Here is a 22,141-nt window from a genome sequence, read left to right on the forward strand (position 1 = left end):
ATCTCTGGTGATCTTGAGCGGGATACGAAACGTGATACAATTGAGGAGTTCCGGGCAGGCGAGGTTACCGTGAAGGAGTTTGCAAATGACAATAATGCAACAGTGCTAGAACAAAGTCCAGTATCCGTGTTAGCAAATGGGTGACGATACATGCTTTGACACTTTTTTCAGACCCGATCTATAATGTCACTGTTGGATCAAGAAATGACATTGCAGATGACAGACGCGTATTCGAGCTGAGGAAGACAGATTGTCGTGTACGACTTGCGGAACGATGTAGGAGAATTAAATTCCTTCGATAGTCTGCAATGAGAGCATACCCGCGTTGGAACGCATTTAGTGTAAACAGAAAGTGTAAAGTTGTGTGAAAAAGTCACAGGCCTGTGCGGCACACGCAGCACAGTCACAGCGTAAGCTGGTTGAGTGGCGCAAGAAAAGCTTCAATTTCGCCACCACACACAACAGGGTTTTCGCGGCTAAGTCTCTTTGGTTCGATTTTGACGAGAAGGATCTGAACTGTCCGCCTGGTGTCGATGGCGAGCTGCGGCTTGTAATGCTCTCTGCACAGCAGTCTGCTGAGCCCGATGATGCCTGATTGTAGCCGCGCACGTAGCTCCACGATTCGCTTCTTCAGAAGCGGTTCGTACCTTGCGAGGAGACGTCATAACGTGTACCGAGGAGGTACCCAGAATACGTGGCACACATCTAACATCGGGATAGCGTTGATAGCCTCTTCTGAATCGCGTCTCGTCGTCACGCACGGCGGTTGCAGGCACTTTAACTAGATGGCGCCACCATACTGGCGGAGGCTTGGCTCGTCTGTGCCTGCGCGCCTGCCTATAGGCCATGTTTAGAGGGAATATTTCTGCTGCCTGGTAGCAAGCGCTTGCGTGGCTCAGTGGTAGAGTATCCGACTCCCACGCAGTGGGCCAGGGTTCGATCCCGGCGCAGAGCGGTTACTTTTTTTCGCATTTCCGGCGATAGCGGTTACGGCCAAACGCCGGCGGCGGCATCATCGCGAACCGAAACGGCTATTGGAATGAGCCCATAACAGCTTACGCTGCAAAAGTACACCGAGATCATTGATCTCACAGACCTTACACAATAGTGCAGAATCAACAGAATAAGAAAAAACGAAATGCTTGCTGCTTTGCATATGAAAGACATCACTTTGGTCATAGCAGCATTCAATATGAGGCTATTAACTTTGCTCCAATCAGGAGGAGGAAGAAAAACTTTATTTTTGTGAGATGTTGAGTTCTCTGAATTACTGGGTTCTTTCTTCTGCTAGGCGGTGTGAGGTGGCCATAAGCCCTTTACTTTTGGAGATGTACAAAGCGCAGTTGACAGTCCGCAGCTGGACCGCGGGGTCCAAGCTGCACACCACTACCTCCCAGTCCGAAGAGTCATTGAGTTGTAGTTCCGCACTTGGCTTTAGCCCTGGGCAGTCGCTCAATATATGTCAGGTCCGCTTTATAGGTGTCGCAGTTTTGGCATTTAGGTGAGAAGCAGCCCGGATATATTAATGAATACATGTAACGGTTGGCAAATGAGCCAGCCTGCAGCTGTCTCCAGATAACCTGTTTGCACCATTCAGAACAAGAACCGGGCAGACGCTGCTAGCTGCCATACAAAAAGACGACGTTTGGCCATTGACGTTAACATAACATGTTTTATCAAGAACTGCAGGCCGTCGTCGTGGCACTACCCGGGGGACCAGCGAGGACAATGTCAAGACATCGGCGCCCGACGTCATAGAGTTTCCTTACTAAATCTACCAGGGGAAGCACTGCTACCCCAGTGCTCCAATTGATCAGATACCACGGAAATGATGGTGAGCAGTACATACACGGATTTGAATGGTTTTCGTGCCTGTGGCTGCAAACGTTCTTGCGGATATATTTACTGCGCTTTGTCTGCCTAAATTTCGAGGCTATCATTGTATTTCTATACACAGAAGGCAATAATACTGTGCACACATAGAGTTTGTGCAAATTGTTGTTGACAATGAAATATTTCTTTTAATGAACAGCTCATCAATTTACAAAGACGTTGGAAGCCAGCAGGACGATGTTCCAGCCAATCAATGTATACAAACCATCAGTGTCTGAAGCGCCATGTATGCAGCTCCTATCTTGGGAGCTTCAAACATCATGTGATTTTTTGAAACTTTATGCTTGACGTCCCCCAAGAAGCACTGTGTAACATTGGAAGAATCCCTCATGCAGCTTCTCTGTCCTTCATGTACGAGTTGCTCACATTGACACACGTCTGGGAAAGTTTAAAAGTGAAGCTTTGCTTAGCGTGCGTGTGTGCGTACATGTATGTGTGGTCGCGTTCACGCACTCGTGTGTGCGTGTGTGCATGGGCACGTGCACGTGTGTGTGCGTACGTGTATGTGCGGCGCGTGTGTGCGCACGCGTGTGTGTTTGGACTCTGTATACGCACACAAAGCTTCGCTGTATGTCGATTCCAACTCGGTGGATCCGTTTCATTTTTTTTTATTGCTATAGCAATTACACGGAGACTAGAGGCACGCCGTTGTCGGCAAGATATCTTTTTTCCATTTTCTCTTCCCTTTATCTTAAAATATTTTTATATTTCAATTAAACTTATAACAACTTTGCGTATCCATTATCTGGCTTATTCTATGTTACTTCATACGGTATTAACAAAACATCGTGACCCTTGGATTCCCTTATTCTTCTCACTCATGTTATTTGAATATGTTTGATGGTGAAGGATTACGTCTATGTATATATTAACGGGTAATATCACAGTGGCCCAGCGGTGGGAAAAAAAAGTTGTCGCAGTTTCGCAGTTTCACCTGAAAGGCGAAGCATCAATTGCGATAGCAAAATTGTAGAGAGCTATACGGAGTAATGATATTAACTTTATCAGCTGTATAAACTTGGACATGCAGCAGCACCGGCAACATGCAGAACTGTTGTCGACGCCGTCGGCGTTTTGCCCGCGTTCGCTCAAAATGCGTGCGGCGTTGGTGACTGTTGCCGGAGCCTCTGATATAAATAGGCACTTAGTGCCGCAGCTAAACGTCGCCTCCCTTCCCTCCCCCTCCCCCCCCTCCCCCACGGCCTCTCGCGCGTCGGAAGAAGGCGCGTTTGCTCTACATATAGGGTGATTGTAAAGGAGGAAAGAGACGCCTACTTCTGCAGCCCTTAAGCGAGCACGGCGCAGGACTCGCGTTCGTTCTCCGCCGTGCGTTCACTCCCCGTGAAACCGCGCGCCCCTCGCGCGCTTTCACTCGCACATACAGCGATCGTTGCGCGGCGACGATTTCATCACCATTGACGTCATACGGAACGTCACGGCGACGGCGACGCCGACGGCAGAAATCTGCTTTTGAGTGTCCATATTTGCTATCGCAATAAATAATTGTCCTGTTGGGCAGCCTTCGACATGGCTCGCAACAAATCACTAATGACTTGAACTGGCCAAGTCTAGAGATGTGCTTGGTGATCAGGTTTTGCTGTATGTGCACAGGATGTCACTACTTGGAAGAAGGGGGCTGTGACATACGGCTTTATTCCATCCCAACAAGTTGGCCCAAATGTGTCTTCATACCATGAGTACCAAGAGGCAATTAGATGCTTAAATAACGGCTGAATTCAAACTGTTCAAGTAAATTAGGTGATGCTAATCTTAATGTGCATCGCAAGACCTTGTCAAGTGAGCTGCGATTTTTTCGTGCTAGAATTCCAGTCATGAGTGGCAAGAAAACAGCCGGTGAGCTCATATCTTAGGAGAAACAAAATTGTTGCATGCGCCAGTGCCACTTTGATTAGGCTATATTCCGCAAATTGTACGAGACGAGTTTGTTGCATTTTAGATAAACTACCTCTGCCGAGACAACTGCGTCCAATGTTGCCCATGAGTAAATTATTTTGTAGTTTTTGCGTGGGCACGTGGACCTTTTCAGTACGTCTCTTTTGTGGTGCCGAATATAGCACTTTGTGCATTTCATTATACTACGCGCGAATTATTCAACCCGCCAGTTTGTGATTCAGCTCGTGTTTACAGCATAATGTTTTACACTCAATCAAAATATGGCGGTTGGACTTCTTGGATGTGGGTTTTGTGGCGCATCATAACGAAACAATACTGCCTTAAAAATTAATTAGAAAGAAAAAGAGCAATATGCTACACGTGCATGCATGGAGAGGACGGAGAAAACAGGCCAAAATGCAGCAATTTCACAGGACACATAGCACACCACACGTCCGCTTGCTGACCATCGATTGAAGCCATCGATTGAAACACGAGGTTAATACAAGCAGCAAAAATAACTATACGCACATAATATACGTACATATTACTAAATTGGCCGACTCACAATAATAGTCGGCACGTCACTGACAGATCATTTTGTTTTAAGCATGCGCAATTGATACCTGTTCGTCATAAAACAAAGGTGGCCCTCGGTGTGTCAAGCACATCATATACTACAGCTGCATACGTGAGGATCGGGACATCATGGGTTCTTATTGCTGCCTGTGGATTAAATCTCTGTGTTTCTTATAAGAAAGGTAAAGTATATTTTCGCATGTTTCCAAACTCGAATTTGCCTCATCAAAAGCAAGATCTAAATTAATGTGCTGAACAAATTAGTACCTAGCCACAGACGCGGCCATTGCATAAATGGCGCTGTTTCGCTGGTGGCTGCTGATAGGGTTATTTGAGTGAACATAATTTCTTTAGTCATGACAGAGCCAGGATGCGATGAGAAAAACCATAGTGGAAAGCAGAGTGAAGCACAAACTACGAACGCGAGGTTCGCATGCGAGAATTGCGGCCGTTATTTTCACTCACTCACCGCTTGGTCCCAGCTCAAAAAGAGAGACAGTGTGATGGAATCTGGAGAGGATGACCCAACGAAAGGCTTGGGATAATATAAAGACCAGGGGCTTTATATTTACGCGCACTCGCAATGGACGAGCATGCAGGTCATCTACAAACTATCATGTTAGGGCATCTATCTCGCAGGATTGTTATAAGCACGTTAGTGTGGCACATATCAATGCCAGAATGCTGCCATAGCACAGCTCAAGCCGTGCGTCGTGTTTAGATCGAAGTTCCCACAAGGAGAAACCGTTGTAAAGCTCCCAGCCGCGTCGATGTACGCATAGTAGAGAGGTTGGGGGACGCAAGCCGCACCCCAGCGTTGGGGGACGAAAACTGCCGGGCGCAGAAAAGAACCTAAAGCGAGCCCCAAAAAAAGCGAGATTGCCCCCCCAGTTGTGTCCCCCTTAGCGCCGCTTGTGTTTCCTAAGCCGAAAGTATACTCGCCTGTTCCCTGGGGTTGTTTGGTGACTGTCCGGTCTTGACATCGTAGTGAGCCCGGTGGAAGGGCATGTACCGCTGGCCCGTGCACTTGCTGTCATACATTTCGTCACAGCGGCTGATAGGAATGCGGTGAAACTCGATGGGGCAGCCTGGTTCGCTCGCCATCAAGATTTCCGATGAAATCACCTGGCCTGCGAGACAACGGTGGTGTGACGCGCGGGTAAATGCGATGCTCGATGCGAGGCTTTCAACGAAAAACGCCTGAGGCCAACGAGGGAGTGACTCAGAAGCGGAAATATATACGGCAACGTAGTCCATAAACACGTGACCGCTCCAGGTGCTGGGCGTATTCTCAGCACGAGACGAAAAAATTTGGAGCACGTTTAAGCTTCGCCTTTAAGAGTGGAACGCGATAGCGTTGTCGGGACCCGTTCGCATCGCATTGTTCGCATACGGCAAGTAGGCTTCATTCACTGCAACACTGAACGTGGGAAAGCCAGCTTACAAAGACCAAGCATACATCAACCCCTTAAAGTCGGCTTCACTTTAAACAGAAATGCATTGCTGGGAAGACGCTTTTCCAGGAGCAATATAAGTGGTCTTATAATAAAATGTGAAGGCCATGGCACCTTTTTCTATTATTTTATTAATTGTGTGCTATTCCCTCGACGCGCGCACGTGTCCAAAACGAATTAGCAGGCGAAGTTCCAATTTGACCTGCCTAGGATGCGAGCGCTATCTGGATATCATTTTCGCATGTAAAGTACCCGAACATGCGGCTGTAGGTCTGGTAGAAATGCTGGAAAAGGGGCTTGTTTTACGTGTTTCTAATTCTGCTACGAGTTTCCTCGTAGCAGAATTAGGTTTTCTCGTACATTCAAATTACAATCCGACGCCGACTGGTAAACAATCCGACGGCAAATCCGACGGCGAATCCGACGCCAAATGATAAAGTTGTACGTTTCCATTTTTCTGACGGATTTCACTGTGAGAAATTCAATTTTGGTTCACCAAAACCTTGCACCACGTGAAGGGCCTGCGCGGTCGGGGTGGTTGGGGATGATTTTTCCGCCAGCTGCCGACATCGCATGCCGATGCCGATTGCCGACGGCAGATTTTCTGCGACACGGGGTCCTTAATGCTATCGCGTTAAAATACAAAGACGCTGTCGCAGAAACGCTGATGTCTGGAGGACGCTAAGCGCATCGCTGACTGCTGCCGCAGTTTGACCATAGTTTTTTTTTTTTTCTTGGCTTCACTCCGACTCGGCAGATCATCAGTGGACCTTAGCAGCTCTTCTTTACTGGGCCTTAGTGCTGGCCTAAAATAAAGTTTCTTCCTCCTCCTCCTCTCTTTTTTTTGTGTGTTTTAGAGCAGACCGAAATTAAATCTCGGAAGAGAGAGGGCTATTCACGGAAATTGCGTTTTCTTCATAAGAGAGCAATTGTTCTGTTGGAGAGCCTTCGACATGGCTCGCAACAAATCGCTAACGACTTGAACTGCCTAAGTCTAGAGGTGTGCTCGGAGATCAGGATTTGCTGCACAAAGAAACAAAATGCGCTCATAGGCGTGCCGCAGAAGCATTTAATTATAGCTTTATTCGCTCGAATCCTAACTCACTTCAGCAGTGTTTATAGCGGCAGATTTTGAGCGCGGAAAAGGAAAAGAAAAATTAGAAGAGCGCTTTACAATACAAGTGCACATTGCTACTGCACTCCTGCATGGCAGCTTGTAGGCTCTAGCGATAAGCGAGGCTCACGCGGCCTAAATGAACTTCTGGGGTGTTGCGTGCGAAAACCGCGATACGAGGCACGCTGTTGCGGGACCTTGGACTAATTCTAACAAGCTGGGGTTGTGCACCCAATGCACGAGCGTTTCATGCATTTCGTGCGCCCCCGTCGGAATGTCGGGATCGAACCCGCGACATCGTTATCCACTACAGGCGACGGCCAAGCTATCTCTGCTTGGCCTGCGCACACAACGCGCTCTTGAAGCGTTTTCCCCAGAGGCATTTAAATTACGTTGTGGTTCTTTTTTTTCTCAACTTGAGACGACGAGCTGAGGTGGCTAATTAACCACGCGGTATACCTTAGTTGCAAATCCTGCGGTGCTGACCTAACAACCGGAGGAAACGAAAACGACTGCGAGGATCCGCAAGAAGAATGCACGCTGCGCCTAGCTTTTAATGACTACGATGCGCCACGTTTCCAATTATTTCCACTATGTTTATTCCTTTCACTACGAACATTATCAAATCTTTTTATGTAGGCTTTATGTAGGCTTTAGGGTGTTTTTTGCTTTTGCTTACATTCCTATCGCGATTTCTTCATCGTGTCTCGCACAATATCTTCCTACCCTCCGCAAGTTTCACATAGGCATGGTCCATATGATTACTTGAAACGCTTACAAAGTTTCCTCCCCCGTGACCTCGATAAACTAAATTTGGCATGTAGATTATATTTGGCGGAAATCGGCGCAGGTTATTGGAAATGTGTCAGCAAATTTCAATGCGTGCGATTAATTGTAGATATTGCAGTACATGGCTTATGTCACACTCTACGGATCTGTTTTACGAAACATATGATGTGTTCCGAATGTCATTAGAGAATATAACTGACAGGAAATTAAATATGGGGGTAGCATGGGCACATTATAACTGATTCGCGTGCCAAGTTTAAAGTGTGTGGGTATAATTACGGCCTTCGCATTAGATTACTCATGTATGTCCTCGAAAGCGCTACACAGTCGTATATGCAATGTTTACCCGGTGTCGTCGGCGATTTCAACGTGACCCCTCGTTTACATTTGATGAAAATATGGGGCAACTTATGGTTGATGTGCAGGCAAAGTTAAATGCTCGTGCGTCATTAGTTGGATTTGCAGATAATTACATAATGCTCGCTTTTTTCCTTTTCTAAGGCAATAGGAAGTCTCCCCGGTGTGTTGGTTAACTGAATTTATCACTGAGTGCAGATTTGGCGTAAATGAGGAGTAGAACATGAATAATTCTATGGCAGCGTTAAGGTGTGTAGTTTATCTTGTAAATTAATTATGCAAGCGCTCTACGACGTTTTAAATGTGCTTAAAGAACCGTGTATACTGTTTCCCTGCTGTCTTTTGTGACCTCTATCTGGCACAAAGGCCAACCTTTGTGAAATAGGAACAAGAATATTGGCCGAACGAGCTCTTTGTGCGTGTGCTTTTTTGCCCTCATTTTGAGCGCGCAGTGTTGTCGATGGTAATCAAAGAATGAACTCGTTGACCAGCAAGCAGCGAACAGAAGACGGTGTGCACTCACCGAAGAAGACGAAGAGCACAGTGATGTTCCTGGAGGAAGGCAGCCCGTCCTCGCCCTTGAACAGTTCCTGACTCAGGGAGCGCGCGCTCGGCCGCCCCTCGGCGATCATGTAGACACCGTCCGCATACGACGAGGGCGCCTTGCGCACCAGTTGGCTTTCTGCGCACCAGACCAAGCGAGCACAGGTTTTACGTGTGTGTTGCACGCGACCAGCCTGCGTGTTCACTCTAATTACATGATCATGTAATGCTGGCATACAGTTATGCTGGCACATTCATGCATTCTGTCATGGCAATTTGGACGCACGGACTTAGACTGCATGAACCCCCTAACAATGATATAGTTTTGATAAGCCATCTTTCACCCCGATCTCCTAAGGGTAGCCAACCGGACGCATTAACATGCCTGCCTTCTCCTCCTTCTCCTCAAGGTACAGAACACGACGTACACGTAGTGCATGCATAAATCGTCACCAGGTGGCACTCTAGATGGGCGACGAGAGAGAACGATATTAAATGTAGGCCACGTTGCTTCCTACCTCTTATTTCTCTATATTGGAGCAACTATATTGCCGTGGGTATGTGCCAGTGGGGACGAGGTTGAAGTAGCGCGGGTTTTTGGGTTAAGCATGGAGACAAGATTTTTTAAAAGACAGTATCTTAGAGCAAGTGATTTCTAAAGTAGGCATTCATTCTTCATAGGTGTTTTAAAGGTATTACAGTGGAACTGCCGTTCCATTATTTCTGCAGCCACAGATTTAGTATATTGTTGTTCTCAATTTTCTCCCGACATTATTCTTTTGCAGGAGACTTGGCTCTCACATGGCCAAGATTTCCACATAAAAAACTACCGTTTATTTCGATTGGACCGTCCATCGAGAGGCGGAGGACTCGCTTTCCTGATAACAAATAAAATATGCCACAAAGCAACAATATCGTATCAGTATATGTCTGCAGAGTGCGAGATACTAGCAATAGATGTAACTATTCCTGGTTGTTCTCTGTTTTCTTTAGTTAATACATATTTTCCCGCAGGTGTTCAAGATATTCGATACCTTGATACCGTTGTCAAATCTTGTAGGAAAGATTGTGATAGCGGGAGATTTTATTTCGCACCATGTGGCTTGGTGTTTCAGAACAGACTCATGTGGAAAAAGATTATCGGACTGGGCAATTAATCAAAATTTTTGTTGCTTAAACACGAAAGCAGTTACGTTTATTCAAGGCCGTTATAAATCAGCATTGGATCTAACATTTGCCAGTTCGGGGTATGTCCGTCACTTCCTGGTCTACAGTCGACTCTGTTTCAAACAGTGACCATCTATCCATTAGATTTAATATTGTGTGCCCTCTTGCTTCTTTAGAGTCTCCGGCGCGAATTTTTATCAATTACCAGAAATTTCAGAGTGTATTAAAAGCGACCCTCAACTCCCAGATAACGGTGCCGGATGACATGAAAACCATAAGTCTTTACGCGGTATTAAAAAGTTCATATAAAAGCTCTCAGTTCAATATTAACAAAAATAAACGTACTCACTCGCCTTGGTGGAATTCGGAGTGCACGCGGGATTATATAGACGACGAAAAGCCGCTTGGAAAAAAATAATTTACAATCAGTCTCCGAGTAACTGGAGTGATTATATGTTTGCAGCTGCCACATTCAAGAGAACAGTATCGAATGCCAAAGACGAATATGATGAAAAACATCATGAATTCCTCACTAAGCCTAACAACAAAAAAGCACTGTTCAGATTCCTTCAGTATAGAAAGTTCATACTGACACCAGCAAATACTACATCGATAATTCTTTCACCACGCGAGATATCTGCTTCATTAGAATTAATAGGAAAGGGATTAGCACAACGCTTAACATCACGTTTGTCGAATGGACAATTAAGGCCTCCCATCGCGGATGACTTTGTGGAAGTCACAGTGTCAGAGCTTTCCAATATCGTTAGATCTTTGCCTGCCTCAGCACCAGGTCCTGATGGCATTTCCAATGCCATGCTAAAAATTTTGTTTTTATTCTCTAAAAAATGCTTGGATTCCTCAAGAATGGAGGACAGCCAAAATAATTCCGCTACTTAAAAAACAAGGAGCTGGCTACAATCTTGACAATATTAGACCTATTTCTCTTACCTCAAATATGGTAAAACTTATTGAAAGAGTTCTATATGATCGCATGATGGATCATATATCTAAAAATTCATTACTGAGCCCAAGTCAAATAGGTTTCCGGCCTGGTCTCTCCATTTGGTGTGCGCATGTAGACTTGGAAAGCCGTATCCAACTTGCTCGAAATAGAAAATAATTGAGTGCTTTAGTGACTCTTGACGTGGCGAAAGCTTATGACAGTGTCGAGTACCCACTACTACTGGACAGATTACAGTCCTACAATTTTCCGAGATATATAACGAGATGGATTTTTGCATTTCTAAGAAATAGAAAATTTTATTGTTTTCAAAACGGCTTTCCTTCAACAAAATTCGATCAGACAAGAGGGGTGCCCCAGGGGGCTGTTCTGTCTTTTGTCCTATTTAACCTGTTGATGAGTTCAATTCCACTGAGCCGGGAAGTTCATCTCTATGTCTATGCAGACGACATCGCATTTTTGGCGACAGCAAGAGACATCAATTCCCTTTACCTGTCCTTGTAAACGTACCTAAGCATGCTAGAGACGTGGCTTCACACTCTTCACCTGTCTCTAAACGTAAACAAAAGTGCAGTCCTTGTCTTTCCGCTTTCCGGGCCGATACATTTATCATTAGTATATGATCAGAGAACAATTCCACAAGTAGAGTCACTTAAGTACCTGGGTATCACATATGATGAAAAACTTAGCTGGCGTTCTCACATAGAAAATATTGCAACGAAAGGGACACGAGCTGTAGGTTTATTACGTAGAATCAGTAACCGGCGATCTGGTATGCGAAGTGACACATTAATTATGATCTACCGTATGTATGTACGACCGATTCTAGAATTTGGACGTGTTTTGTTTTCCGGAGGTGCAAAATATAAAATAGGACCACTTGTTCTTTTAGAGAAAGAAGCTCTTCGAATATGTTTAGGCCCGCCTAAATTCGTTGCTAATAATGTGTTATACCAGGAAGCGCGCTTACCTTCTCTTCACACGAGATTCTGTATGCTTACGGTTCAAACCTACTTAAGAGCTTATGAGTCTCCTCTAGACATACAGAATATATATTTAGTAGTGAACCAAATTCATTTTTTGAGATCACGTGACCACGGTTACATACCCCACAGGTTGTATTTGTGAAGGCACAATTAGCACCTTTAAATGTTCGCAATTAGGGAAATCCTTCCGTTTGATAGGTCCACATTGTCCTTTAAAATAGAATTTGCGGAGATTGTCCCCAATAACGCAAAACTGTTGCCACCAACATAATTGAATGCCCTTTTGCCACATTATTTGGCCCATTTCCCAATAAATGTAATAGCGACTGATGCTTCCTCGTGTGAAGAGAAGGCAGGCATGGGAATATACTCACCATCCCTGGATTGGTCTTTTTCACTTCGCCTGCCATATTACACATTAGTTTTTCAGGCCGAACTTCTGGCAATAATTCTTGCAATGTGAAAGTTACCGCTACATGTTACAAAAGTTGTTATTGTCACAGATTCCCTTTCTGTATGCAGCGCGCTTAATGTATCTTCAAATTTGACAGCTTTAAACATGTTTTATACATTAGCTCCACCCCACTTAAAGTTAGTTCATTTAGTATGGGTACCAGGCCACCGAGACATCCAACTTAATGAAATAGCTGATTCTTTAGCACGAGCTTCTTTAAAGGGTCCGGCGATATCTGTGCTGCCGGCAACTGCGCATATCACTGCAGCCAGATATAGGCAGTTTTATTTGACCGAAGACAAGAAAAGCCTCTCATTAGCAAAATCTACAGATTTTATACATTAAATTATTCTTGGAACCGACAGTGTTGCCCTAACCGACATTCGAAGTAACATTTACAAGGCTGCGTTGCCGTATTCCACAACTAAATTTTTACTTGCACAGATGTGGTCTGGCGGCATCCCCATTATGCTACCTCTGCAATGAACCAGAATCTATCGATCACTTTTTATTATCGTGTCGGCGGTTTTCTAATCATCGACAACGATGTTTGGAAATTCCACTTCGTAATCTAGGACTGCCGTTAAACAATTCAGTTGTACTCTCACTTGGAGCCACGGTGTTAGGATATAGCCACGGGAATTTTGCCGAGCCATTTATAATTTTCTGTGACACAGAAAGATTGCCTTATTAATATTTTCCCATTTTTACATGATTGATTTATTTATCCTTCAATAAGTTATAGATTTAGCAAATTGAAAAAGTAAAGTCGCAAAACCACAATTATATTATTATTTTATTATTATTATTACTATTATTATTCAAAATCTACATATATCCTTTGCTGTATTTAATTTATTATTAAATTATATTACTATTCCTATTCAGGCAGGGTTGACTAACTTTGTACAGACTACTTAATTCTTTTATTATTGCTTTATTTCTCATTTTTAATATATAGTCATTTATTTCCATTTTTATTACTTATGTATTTATAAATTAATTTATTTTAAATTCCTATCATAATACCACCTGGTTCGTAGCCTATCCCCCTCAGTGGGTTGTGCCAAGTATTGAGGCATCATCATCATCTTTATCATCAACGAAGAAGGCGTTGATTTTTTTGACGATTGATAAGATGTATTTGTTGGTGCTGCTCCGCATCCTCGTTGATCCCACGTCGTTACACTGGTGGAGGTGCGGGATATTCTTCATCCTTCATGCTTGGCACCCCTTCGCGTAACCGACGATCAAGTCCGGAATCGCCATCGCAAATCGAAACACCGGTCCACCAGTTCAGTCGCCGCCTGCGAGGTCTAGCGCCCGAGTCCAGTCCCCTGCAAGAAACCTCGAGAAATCGTTGGCCTCCTGCAAGTACCATGGCCACCGCGGCTCCATCGCAAGTAACACTGCAGAATCCTATGGTTCCGGAGAGCTTTCATGGTGATCCCCTTGAAGACGTCCGAGATTGGCTAGACCAGTTCGAGCGTGCCGCTAAGTACAACCATAATACCAGCTCGGCGGACAAACTCTGGAGCGTCTATTTCTATCTGAAGGACAATGCTCGTACGTGGTACGTCAACCAGGAGAGAAGCTTTGCCACCTGAGACGACTTGTACACACAGCTGCTGGGTACATTTACAAGCATCGACAGGAGGAAGAATGCACAGCGTCTCCTTGAAATCCGCATTCAAAAACCAATGAGAGCGTTGCTATGTTCTCAGAAGATATGGCCCGTCTTTTCCGTAGAGCCGACCCTGACATGCCAGAGGAGCGTAAGCTGCGGTATCTCTTGCGGGGAGTGAAAGAACAACTGTTTGCCGGCCTTGTGAGAAATCCACCGACAACAGTGGCGGGGTTCACAAAAGAGGCTATATCCATTGAACGGGCCCTACAGCAACGATACCGGCAGCGTGACATGACTAACTCGGCGGCGAACACTCCCGTACTGGCTGCGAGTAACGAAAAGCCTCTGCATGAAGTTATCCGAGAGGTTGTGCGAGAAGAGCTTCGGCAGCTCGGATTTGTTATTGCACCTACAGGACCGGTACCAGAGGTATTGTTTGTAGCTGATGTGGTCCGGGAAGAAGTCCGGCAAATGATTTCCATCGCCAGACTGTGGTAACGCGCCGCGGTGCCTTACATAAATGCAGAGGCTGTTCGCCGTCCAATCAACGCAACTTCGACGCCGCTGACATCCAAAACTAGAACATCAACTACGCTACAAACAGTAGATTTTAGTAAGGAGCGTCGAGCCATTGTTAGAGGCACTGCTGTCGCTTATTTCGACAATGTAACACAAATAGAAGACTACAACTTAACGCAGGAGGCGGCCTCTACAATCCCCACAGCTGCGCCTATTAATAGTAGACGTTAGTCCGACGTTAAAGGGCAACTCCGGCGATTTTTTGACCATGTCGAGCTAATAAAATATTTAGGTTCCCGAGACCCTCCTGTGACGCACCTGATAGGAGAATTGTTCCGCAAATTCGAAAATAATTTTAAATACGCAAAAAAGCGCAAAAACGAAACCGAAACCTGAGCAAGCAGCCGAGCGAACCTCTGCGTGTGACGTCACGAATGTATCCCCGGCGGGGAAGGTGCGCAACGCATGCCTGTCTCGCCCGCGGGGTGAACGAAACTGGCGAAGAGCAGACGCTCAGCTTATTTCCCAGTGAACCACAAATATCCATTGGATGTACCACAAAAGACCAAATATCCAAGACATTTAACGACGTCCAGTTTACATCTATAGTATGTTCGACTAGTACGTGGCAGTCAAGGGTCATCCAGAGGACGTCGAATGTCCTTATGATTTGGACATCTCTTGCACATTCAAAGCTCTCGTGCATTGATCGTACATTGTGCGTTATGAGTCGATGCACGCACTATGCCGCAGAAATACAAGCAAATTGTCTCTAATGCCTAACAATGGGAAGCTAGGAGAGCAAAAGCATTAAATTAATTATTTTGCAATTTAGCACGACCTTTGCACGCACTGCTGGAGGTATAGTAACGTTGCTGCTGGACACCGCGCGCAAAAGCCAATACTTTCGCCATTTTTTCGCTATGCTTTCGGTCTCGGTTACGTCATTTTCTTTCTCATACAAAGATAATTTATTTTTCAGTTATATCTATTAGTACACTGTTGAAAATACGTAACCTTTAACTTGCTGATGTATTACGACAGTTTATAAAGAAAAAAAAGCTTGAACTCGCAATAGCTTTGACTTCGCATCGCCACTGATATCAATTCAGCAACACGCGCCTCGATGCAAGTGTGCAGCAATGTTCCGAAACGGGCGTGAGCAGCGTGTGCTTTATTTGTGTCTTTTCGACTTTTGTGCGGTTGACCATGGCCCAAGTACTGTACGTATATACTAGGCAGAACTGTACAGTTGCGTGCTGAAATTTAGAGCTGTGCTTCTGACTGCTATTTGTGGTACGTTTGTTCGCCTTGTGGAGCGCTTACGGGAATGTTCTGGAGGCAATGTTTTGATGGTTAATTTTCGCACATGTTTGTATCGCTTGGTTTCCGGCGTTCCTCTTCAAGTGTCAGGGATATTTCTAATTTGCAATGCCTATATCTAAGTCCCTGGCAGCATTATGTTATTGGCACTTTTGTGATTTGAGAAGCTGCCTGACCAAGTTGCCTATCAAGATGAACATTCCATCTCTGGATTCTGCTTGCGTGGAATTTATTTTACCATATATTTTTCAATGCAGCTAGAAAGTACTGGCTTTCTATCTTGAATCCGGTGGCCCCAGAAGCAGCTGCTGGCAAGCAGGCCTTGCACTTTTGGTCATTAATTAGTATGTGATACTACCTCTTACTAATCAGTTTTTCTTTTTAATTATAATTGTGGCACTGTGCCTACTAGTCATTTTGTGCCTACTCGTTACTTGTGTTTTAATAAAGTTTAATTTTCAAGAATCTGTTTTTGATTACGTGTTTTTTTTTCTTTTTTAGATCCGCGTTTAACCTGTTTGTGTACAGCGAGAACATGTAATGAATAATTTCATACATGTGCGTGGCTGGGGGCCGATCATTTTTGTAATAAAGCTTTATCAGTTGTATAAATAAAAAAGTAACATTGGTATGACTGTGAGTTTCACAGGTGTGCTTTACCTAGTGCTTACTGAACTCACTATTTTTCATTTATCCATTGCAGGATTTGTAATGATGCATAATGATCAAAATTCGGATTTAGAGTTTTCTCATCACAGTTTTCGCATTTTGATGAGCGCTAGAACTATATATAAAAGTTGACAGTCACTTTAGCGAACACTGAAGAGGATGAAGGCAGAAGCCTGCGCACTCACAAAGCATTAATTAAATTATTTGTCATTTGCATGCGTTGTTACTTCTGTTGTTTTCTCCAACCAAAGTTGTGGGCTCGAGCCTTAATTAACTTCGTCATAATTAACACCAATGGTTGCGGGCTCTACTCCCACCAAAGGTCGAGGGTTTGAGTGCCTTAATTGTATCTTAACTTTGTCTTAATTAACACCAAAAGTCGTGGGTTCGACTTCCACCAAAGTTCGAGAGTTCGAGTGCTTAATTAACTCTGCCGTAATAACTTGCCTTAAATAACTTCGCTCTAATGAACACCCAAGGTAGTGGGTTCAACTCTACCTTCACCATGTCAATGGAATCCCAACTGGAGATAATTTGGAGATGTGGCCGGTTCGCCCATATATCCACGTGGTTTCGACTCCCAAGAAAGGCCATGGGTTAGAGTGCCTCAATTAACTCTATCTAATGAACTGTGCCTTAATTCACTTTGACCTAATTAACACCAAAGGTCGAAGGTTCAATCCCCAATTTTGGTGCATTGAATCTTAATGAACTGTGCCTTAATTCACTTTGACCTAATTAACACCAAAGGTCGAAGGTTCAATCCCCATTTTGGTGCCATTGAATTTTGGTGCTGCGACACTGGACACGGATTTTCGACCATGAGCCATCTAAGGATTTTACCTTAAGTGTTGCAGTTTATATTTTCACATTCACACGTTTACACGTTAACAAAACATTTCAAGCAAGTCACCAGCTACATGCCGACAATGTGGGTAACTGTGCCATTAGTGTGCCTCAGCAGATGTACCATCGAGGACAAATTAATGCGAACAGCGGACGTGTGGCCGAAGCATAACTAAAGGTATACGGTGTATGTCGTCGGCCTGTCGTTGTGCACGTGCGTGGGATATAGTTCTCAGGAAGAGGCAGCCCTGCTCGCCCTATTCGATAAACGTCACCCGTATTTGTCCGAAAGTTGTTTTCCTCATCTCTCCTCGGGCAGTGCCATACCACCTGGCAGTAACACTGTTATGGTGACTAGCATCTGTAGCGTGATGTAGCTGGCATGCACCCAGCTTGCTAACGTGCATTTGCTTTGCTTTTGTACCACCATCAAAGCTGCCAGTGTCTAATCGTAATTTGAATAGCACGCAAAATGTATTGCATTGGATGCGCAACAACAGTGCTAGCACCTTAAAAGTAATCACAGATAGGAATGGCACTGCAATGGCGGGGTGAGAATACAAGCGTCAACAAAATACAGGTGACGTAATACGCACTAGGACAAGCAGCCCCGCACTCTGCATCGAAAACCACATGCTGTGTACAATCATCGCTGGCCGACGCCACACATTGTGCTTTTAGTTCGTTTTGGCCACATACTCTGCTGTTCGTATTTCATTTGTATTCAATAGTACATCTACTGTGGCACTCGCAGGTATACAGCTCATTATAGGGACAGCAGGAAAAGATCCACTAGATGTTCTATGGACGTCCTGCGTCCCAAAAAAGAACATCTATTAGAGGTTACTTATGTCCAGCTGCGACATCCTTTCAACGTTAGAGCAACGTGATCTGGATGGGACTTACATTATCCATGGTACGTATTTGTAACGTTGTTTGGAGAAATATAGATATCTATAGGACGTGTGCAATGTCTCAAACATGATGTTCTATGAACATCTATGGTACATTAATGGTTCACTGGGTTGTGACTGCGCCCGGGCCCTTCGGGGACCTTCGGGTGACATTGCATGTAAGCTTCACCACCTATTCGGATCTGTCAAACAGTGGCAGTTATGATTCAGAAGACTTCAATAGCCACGAATCGCCGTCCTCCACCACTACTAGAGCCAGCACCCATGCGCAACATATCGCGCTGCGACATGAAGACCAAGGGTAGCCCTAACCACTGATATACGCGCTGCTTGCTATTTTAGGTGTTTTATCCCTCTCAGGGAACCGCTTCGCATGCTCACTGTAAGATGTGGAGCACGACTTTCCGCATTTGTATCCCACAAGAACGCCGCTGACAGTCCAAAGCACCGACCGGTGCATTTGTTTACATCGGCAGGTACAGCGACCACTCGTACGTCGTTCGCTTGAGATAGCCGCTCATCGGTGACATCAATTAATGTCAGAACATATCAAAACACGTAGATTTGTGCGTGTAAGCACCGTTACATCACTCTGGGTCACGCTGATACGTGCGACCACGCACCTTCGGAAACAGCGAGTGGGAGACCGTATAGTAGGGAAGCGTTGTGCAGCCGGCTTATCCATTCTTCGTATCTCTTCATGCTCACAATTAGTGTTCCGTAAAGTAGACATAGATTGGGACATTGCGCGTATGATCGTTCATTTAGAGAATGTATAGTTTTTCTCGCGGAAACGCCGATGTCATGAAGTATGACATCGTTGTCAGGTGAACGAGACGGTTGTTACGCATGCTGTATCGAAGGGGCCTCCGCTTGCTGCCCATTTGGGATACGAGGCAAACAGTGCACCTCGTAAGCTAAATAATGAGTCAGCATAACAATGGGTAATAATCTCCCCGTAACAATATATTTAAATACAAATATGAAACACATTAGCTTTTCAATTATTAAATGGTAGGGTTTTACGAGCGCAAACCAAGTTATTATTATGCGGTAGTGGGATACTCCTCATCAATTTCAACCAGATTTAGTATGTGGGCTTTACTTAGACACAGACAACGCAGTTTCTTTCTTTCGTCCACCAAGTTTAGATGCCATACATCTTTCGTTCTTATTCTCAGCGCAACGCCAGAAAGAGCGATCACAAGGGAATGAACATGAGGAAAATGCATTCGAGATTAACTTTTTTTCCCGCTTTTATTTTCCTCATCCCCTTCGCCACCTTGCAAACTTTTGCAGCAACCGCGTAACGCACTTGTAATAGCGAGTACTAACAAGTATTTGCCTAACACACTTGTAAGTCTGAAATAATTATGTTGAACTAATTATGTGATAAAGCAGGGAACGTTATTCAACTCTCTTGAGGAAAGAATGAAGCAATAAATGGCATCCAGTAGTGAGTTACACTATGTCATAGCATGCCGCATAACTTGTGAACGTATATTCCAGAATTTACTTGCTGCGACGTTATGAATTATGTCATTGCTGTAAGAAGCGTTTAAAATTTCATTTTTGTTCTTACGTTAAAATGATTACAGGTAAGGCAATGCAAGGCGACACATTGTTGCCAAAAGTTGAAATACTTTGTGCCATAACAACGAAGTGTCCCAACCATTCTGCTTTAGGCGTCTTGTCCGCTCTTTGAAATGTTAGCCAACTGGATTGAAAGTTCTACCACTGCCTGCGCTTGTACATGGCTGCAATACGAAGAATATGTTTAGCAGTCGAAGACCCACATAACTTTTCTTGTGTGAGCTATGCCCCGTCTCTTCAATGCCATCGCAACCTGCACCGGCTAAAGCGCTTTCGCTTGTCTGGTGCAGCCGCTATCTGGGGCCACCTGCATTGGAACGTCGGGTTGTCCAACTCTCTTCTGAGCGTGAAGCTCAAGGATTCCGAGCTCTTAAGAACTATGCTCACCAGAGTTTAACAGTGTCACAAAATCGCAAGCAGTTGACCTTTTGTGGGCGCGGGTGGCCACTGGTGACCTCTCGGTCAGGTGTACCACTACTGTTGCCTGCCTGCACCTGCTTCCTGTAGGCGAACAGGCGCCAATGAACCGAAATTACGTACGGGCGACAATTTTTGTTGCTTACGCTTTGCGGAGTTAAAAGTAAAATAGTCGGAAACGTGATGGGCTACGCTCCCAACAGAAGCCCTGGCCAGACCTAAGCCCAAAGCTCCTAGCGACGAGCCGGGCCCTCGGGCACGCGTCAAAGCTTGCTTACCCGGCCCGCGGGCAGGTACGGGCCAGGCCACAGATTTCGGGTAAGCCCGACCTCATTTAATGCCCTACGAGCACCTATCACGACTCCTGTTGCGTGGCTTTCCAAATGAAATTGACTTCAACGAGAAACGACGCAGATTTATTCACTCGGACCATTGCTAAATATGAAATGACTTGGCTTTTCTTTGTTTTTTGCTAAATAGTTATCTTTTTCTTCACAAGGTCATTCTTGTTCAGATAGCTCTTAAGATGCAGCATTTTCTTTCTTGCTGTTTTGTTACAGCACGTACTTTTTGCCTCGTGATGACGCCGATTATCTCTTTGTTTTGTTCAGCGAAGGATTTCTATTGTACTTTGATTACTTTAAGTACTTTAGTGCTCTTCATTTCAAAGTACAGTATTTAAACCCCTTCTAATATGGCAACAAAAAGGTAGCTGGCCATATTTAATAAAATTCCGGTAGAACCAGTGTAACGATGGAAGTCGACGTTATTGAGATAAGCATTGAAGCACTGTAGCGACAATGCTAGTACGACAATGCGACAATGCATAGTACCACCGCCGAAACGCGCCACGTGTGCTGCACAGCCTGGATCCTCTCTGGCGCTCTTCTCTTGACATTCTGTGCCATCGCCGTGATGACACAGACTTTGTATATATATATATATATATATATTGTACCGGAGCCCCAAACAAGGTTGGCCGAGGTCGAAAGAGGTCCAAAAACGGTCAAGGAGTGGAACGAGCTGATTGCGCTGAGCTTGCGGGAGCGCGTTATCGACGCTGTGAAACAAGACGTCGTGGTCTGGTGAGGCGGGAGCGGCGGCAGAAGTGACGGCATCGATAGGCAGTGGTGTCGTATCGCAAGGCGCATCAAACGGAAAGATGGCATCAAAAGTGTCGAGACGCCCAACAGATTCGCGATGTAATAGAGTTGAAGGGCAGGGAAACGGATTACACGCGTAAGCTGCACTGGAATCATCATCAAGTGAGACGACTGCGAACGGTAGGACAACGTTCCGGCGACGCACACATTCGTCAGACGGTACAAAAAGTGCAGTTGAATTGGGGACAGCATCACAGGTGACGGACACTAAGGGGACAGAGAAGGCAGGGATGATGACGTCAGCAGCAACAACCACTTTAGCAGACGGGCGAGGGTCATCGTCGGTTGCGGTACAGAACGGAGACAAGGCGAGTTGTGCCCGTGCGCAGTCGACAACTGCATGATGCGCGGAAAGGAAGTCCCAGCCCAGGATAGCGGCATGCGATGCATGAGAAAGGACGACAGATTCGACAATGTAGAGCGCATCTTCAATTAAAACACGAGCAGTGCAGGTGGCCGAAGGCTTGACGTGCTGCGAGCTCGCTGTGCGTAGTGAATTATCAAAAAGCAGAGTCGTCACTTTGTTCAGTTTGCAGCAGAGAATCTCACTAATCACACAAACAGCTGCTTCCTGTGTCGACAAGAGCGTTCGTCGCGACACCGTCTATAAACACTACAATCTCGTTAGGGCGGCGAAAGAAGAGGCCTTGCAAATTTCGATGGACGGCGCAGTTCTTGCCTCAGGAATTGCGGCTGTTAGTTTTCCTCCTGGTCCATGGTGGACCGGCGAATCATGGGGAAAGGGAGCGGCGGCGGGGAGAAGGAGATCGGCGTGAACTGAAGGCAGGACGACGTGAATACGAGTCCGTGGTGTCCGATGTAAGACGGTGCATAGCTTCCTGAGGGACATGGCTAAGGTTGGGAGCGCCATCGCGAA

General features: G+C 45.2%; 1 protein-coding gene across 1 annotated transcript in view; it reads right to left on the bottom strand.

Moving 5' to 3' along the window:
* Positions 1-22,141, bottom strand: part of LOC119443216 (dual oxidase-like) — a 128,612-nt gene that overhangs the window by 104,046 nt on the left and 2,425 nt on the right. The window contains exons 2-3 of the mRNA XM_049663163.1: positions 8,603-8,761; positions 5,308-5,495 (exon numbers count right to left, since the gene is read on the bottom strand). Of these exons, the coding sequence (XP_049519120.1) occupies positions 5,308-5,495; positions 8,603-8,761 (347 nt within the window). The remainder of the gene's footprint in view (positions 1-5,307; positions 5,496-8,602; positions 8,762-22,141) is intronic.

Source organism: Dermacentor silvarum, chromosome 2 (assembly GCF_013339745.2).
Source record: "Dermacentor silvarum isolate Dsil-2018 chromosome 2, BIME_Dsil_1.4, whole genome shotgun sequence".
Taxonomy (NCBI): Eukaryota; Metazoa; Arthropoda; class Arachnida; order Ixodida; family Ixodidae; genus Dermacentor; species Dermacentor silvarum.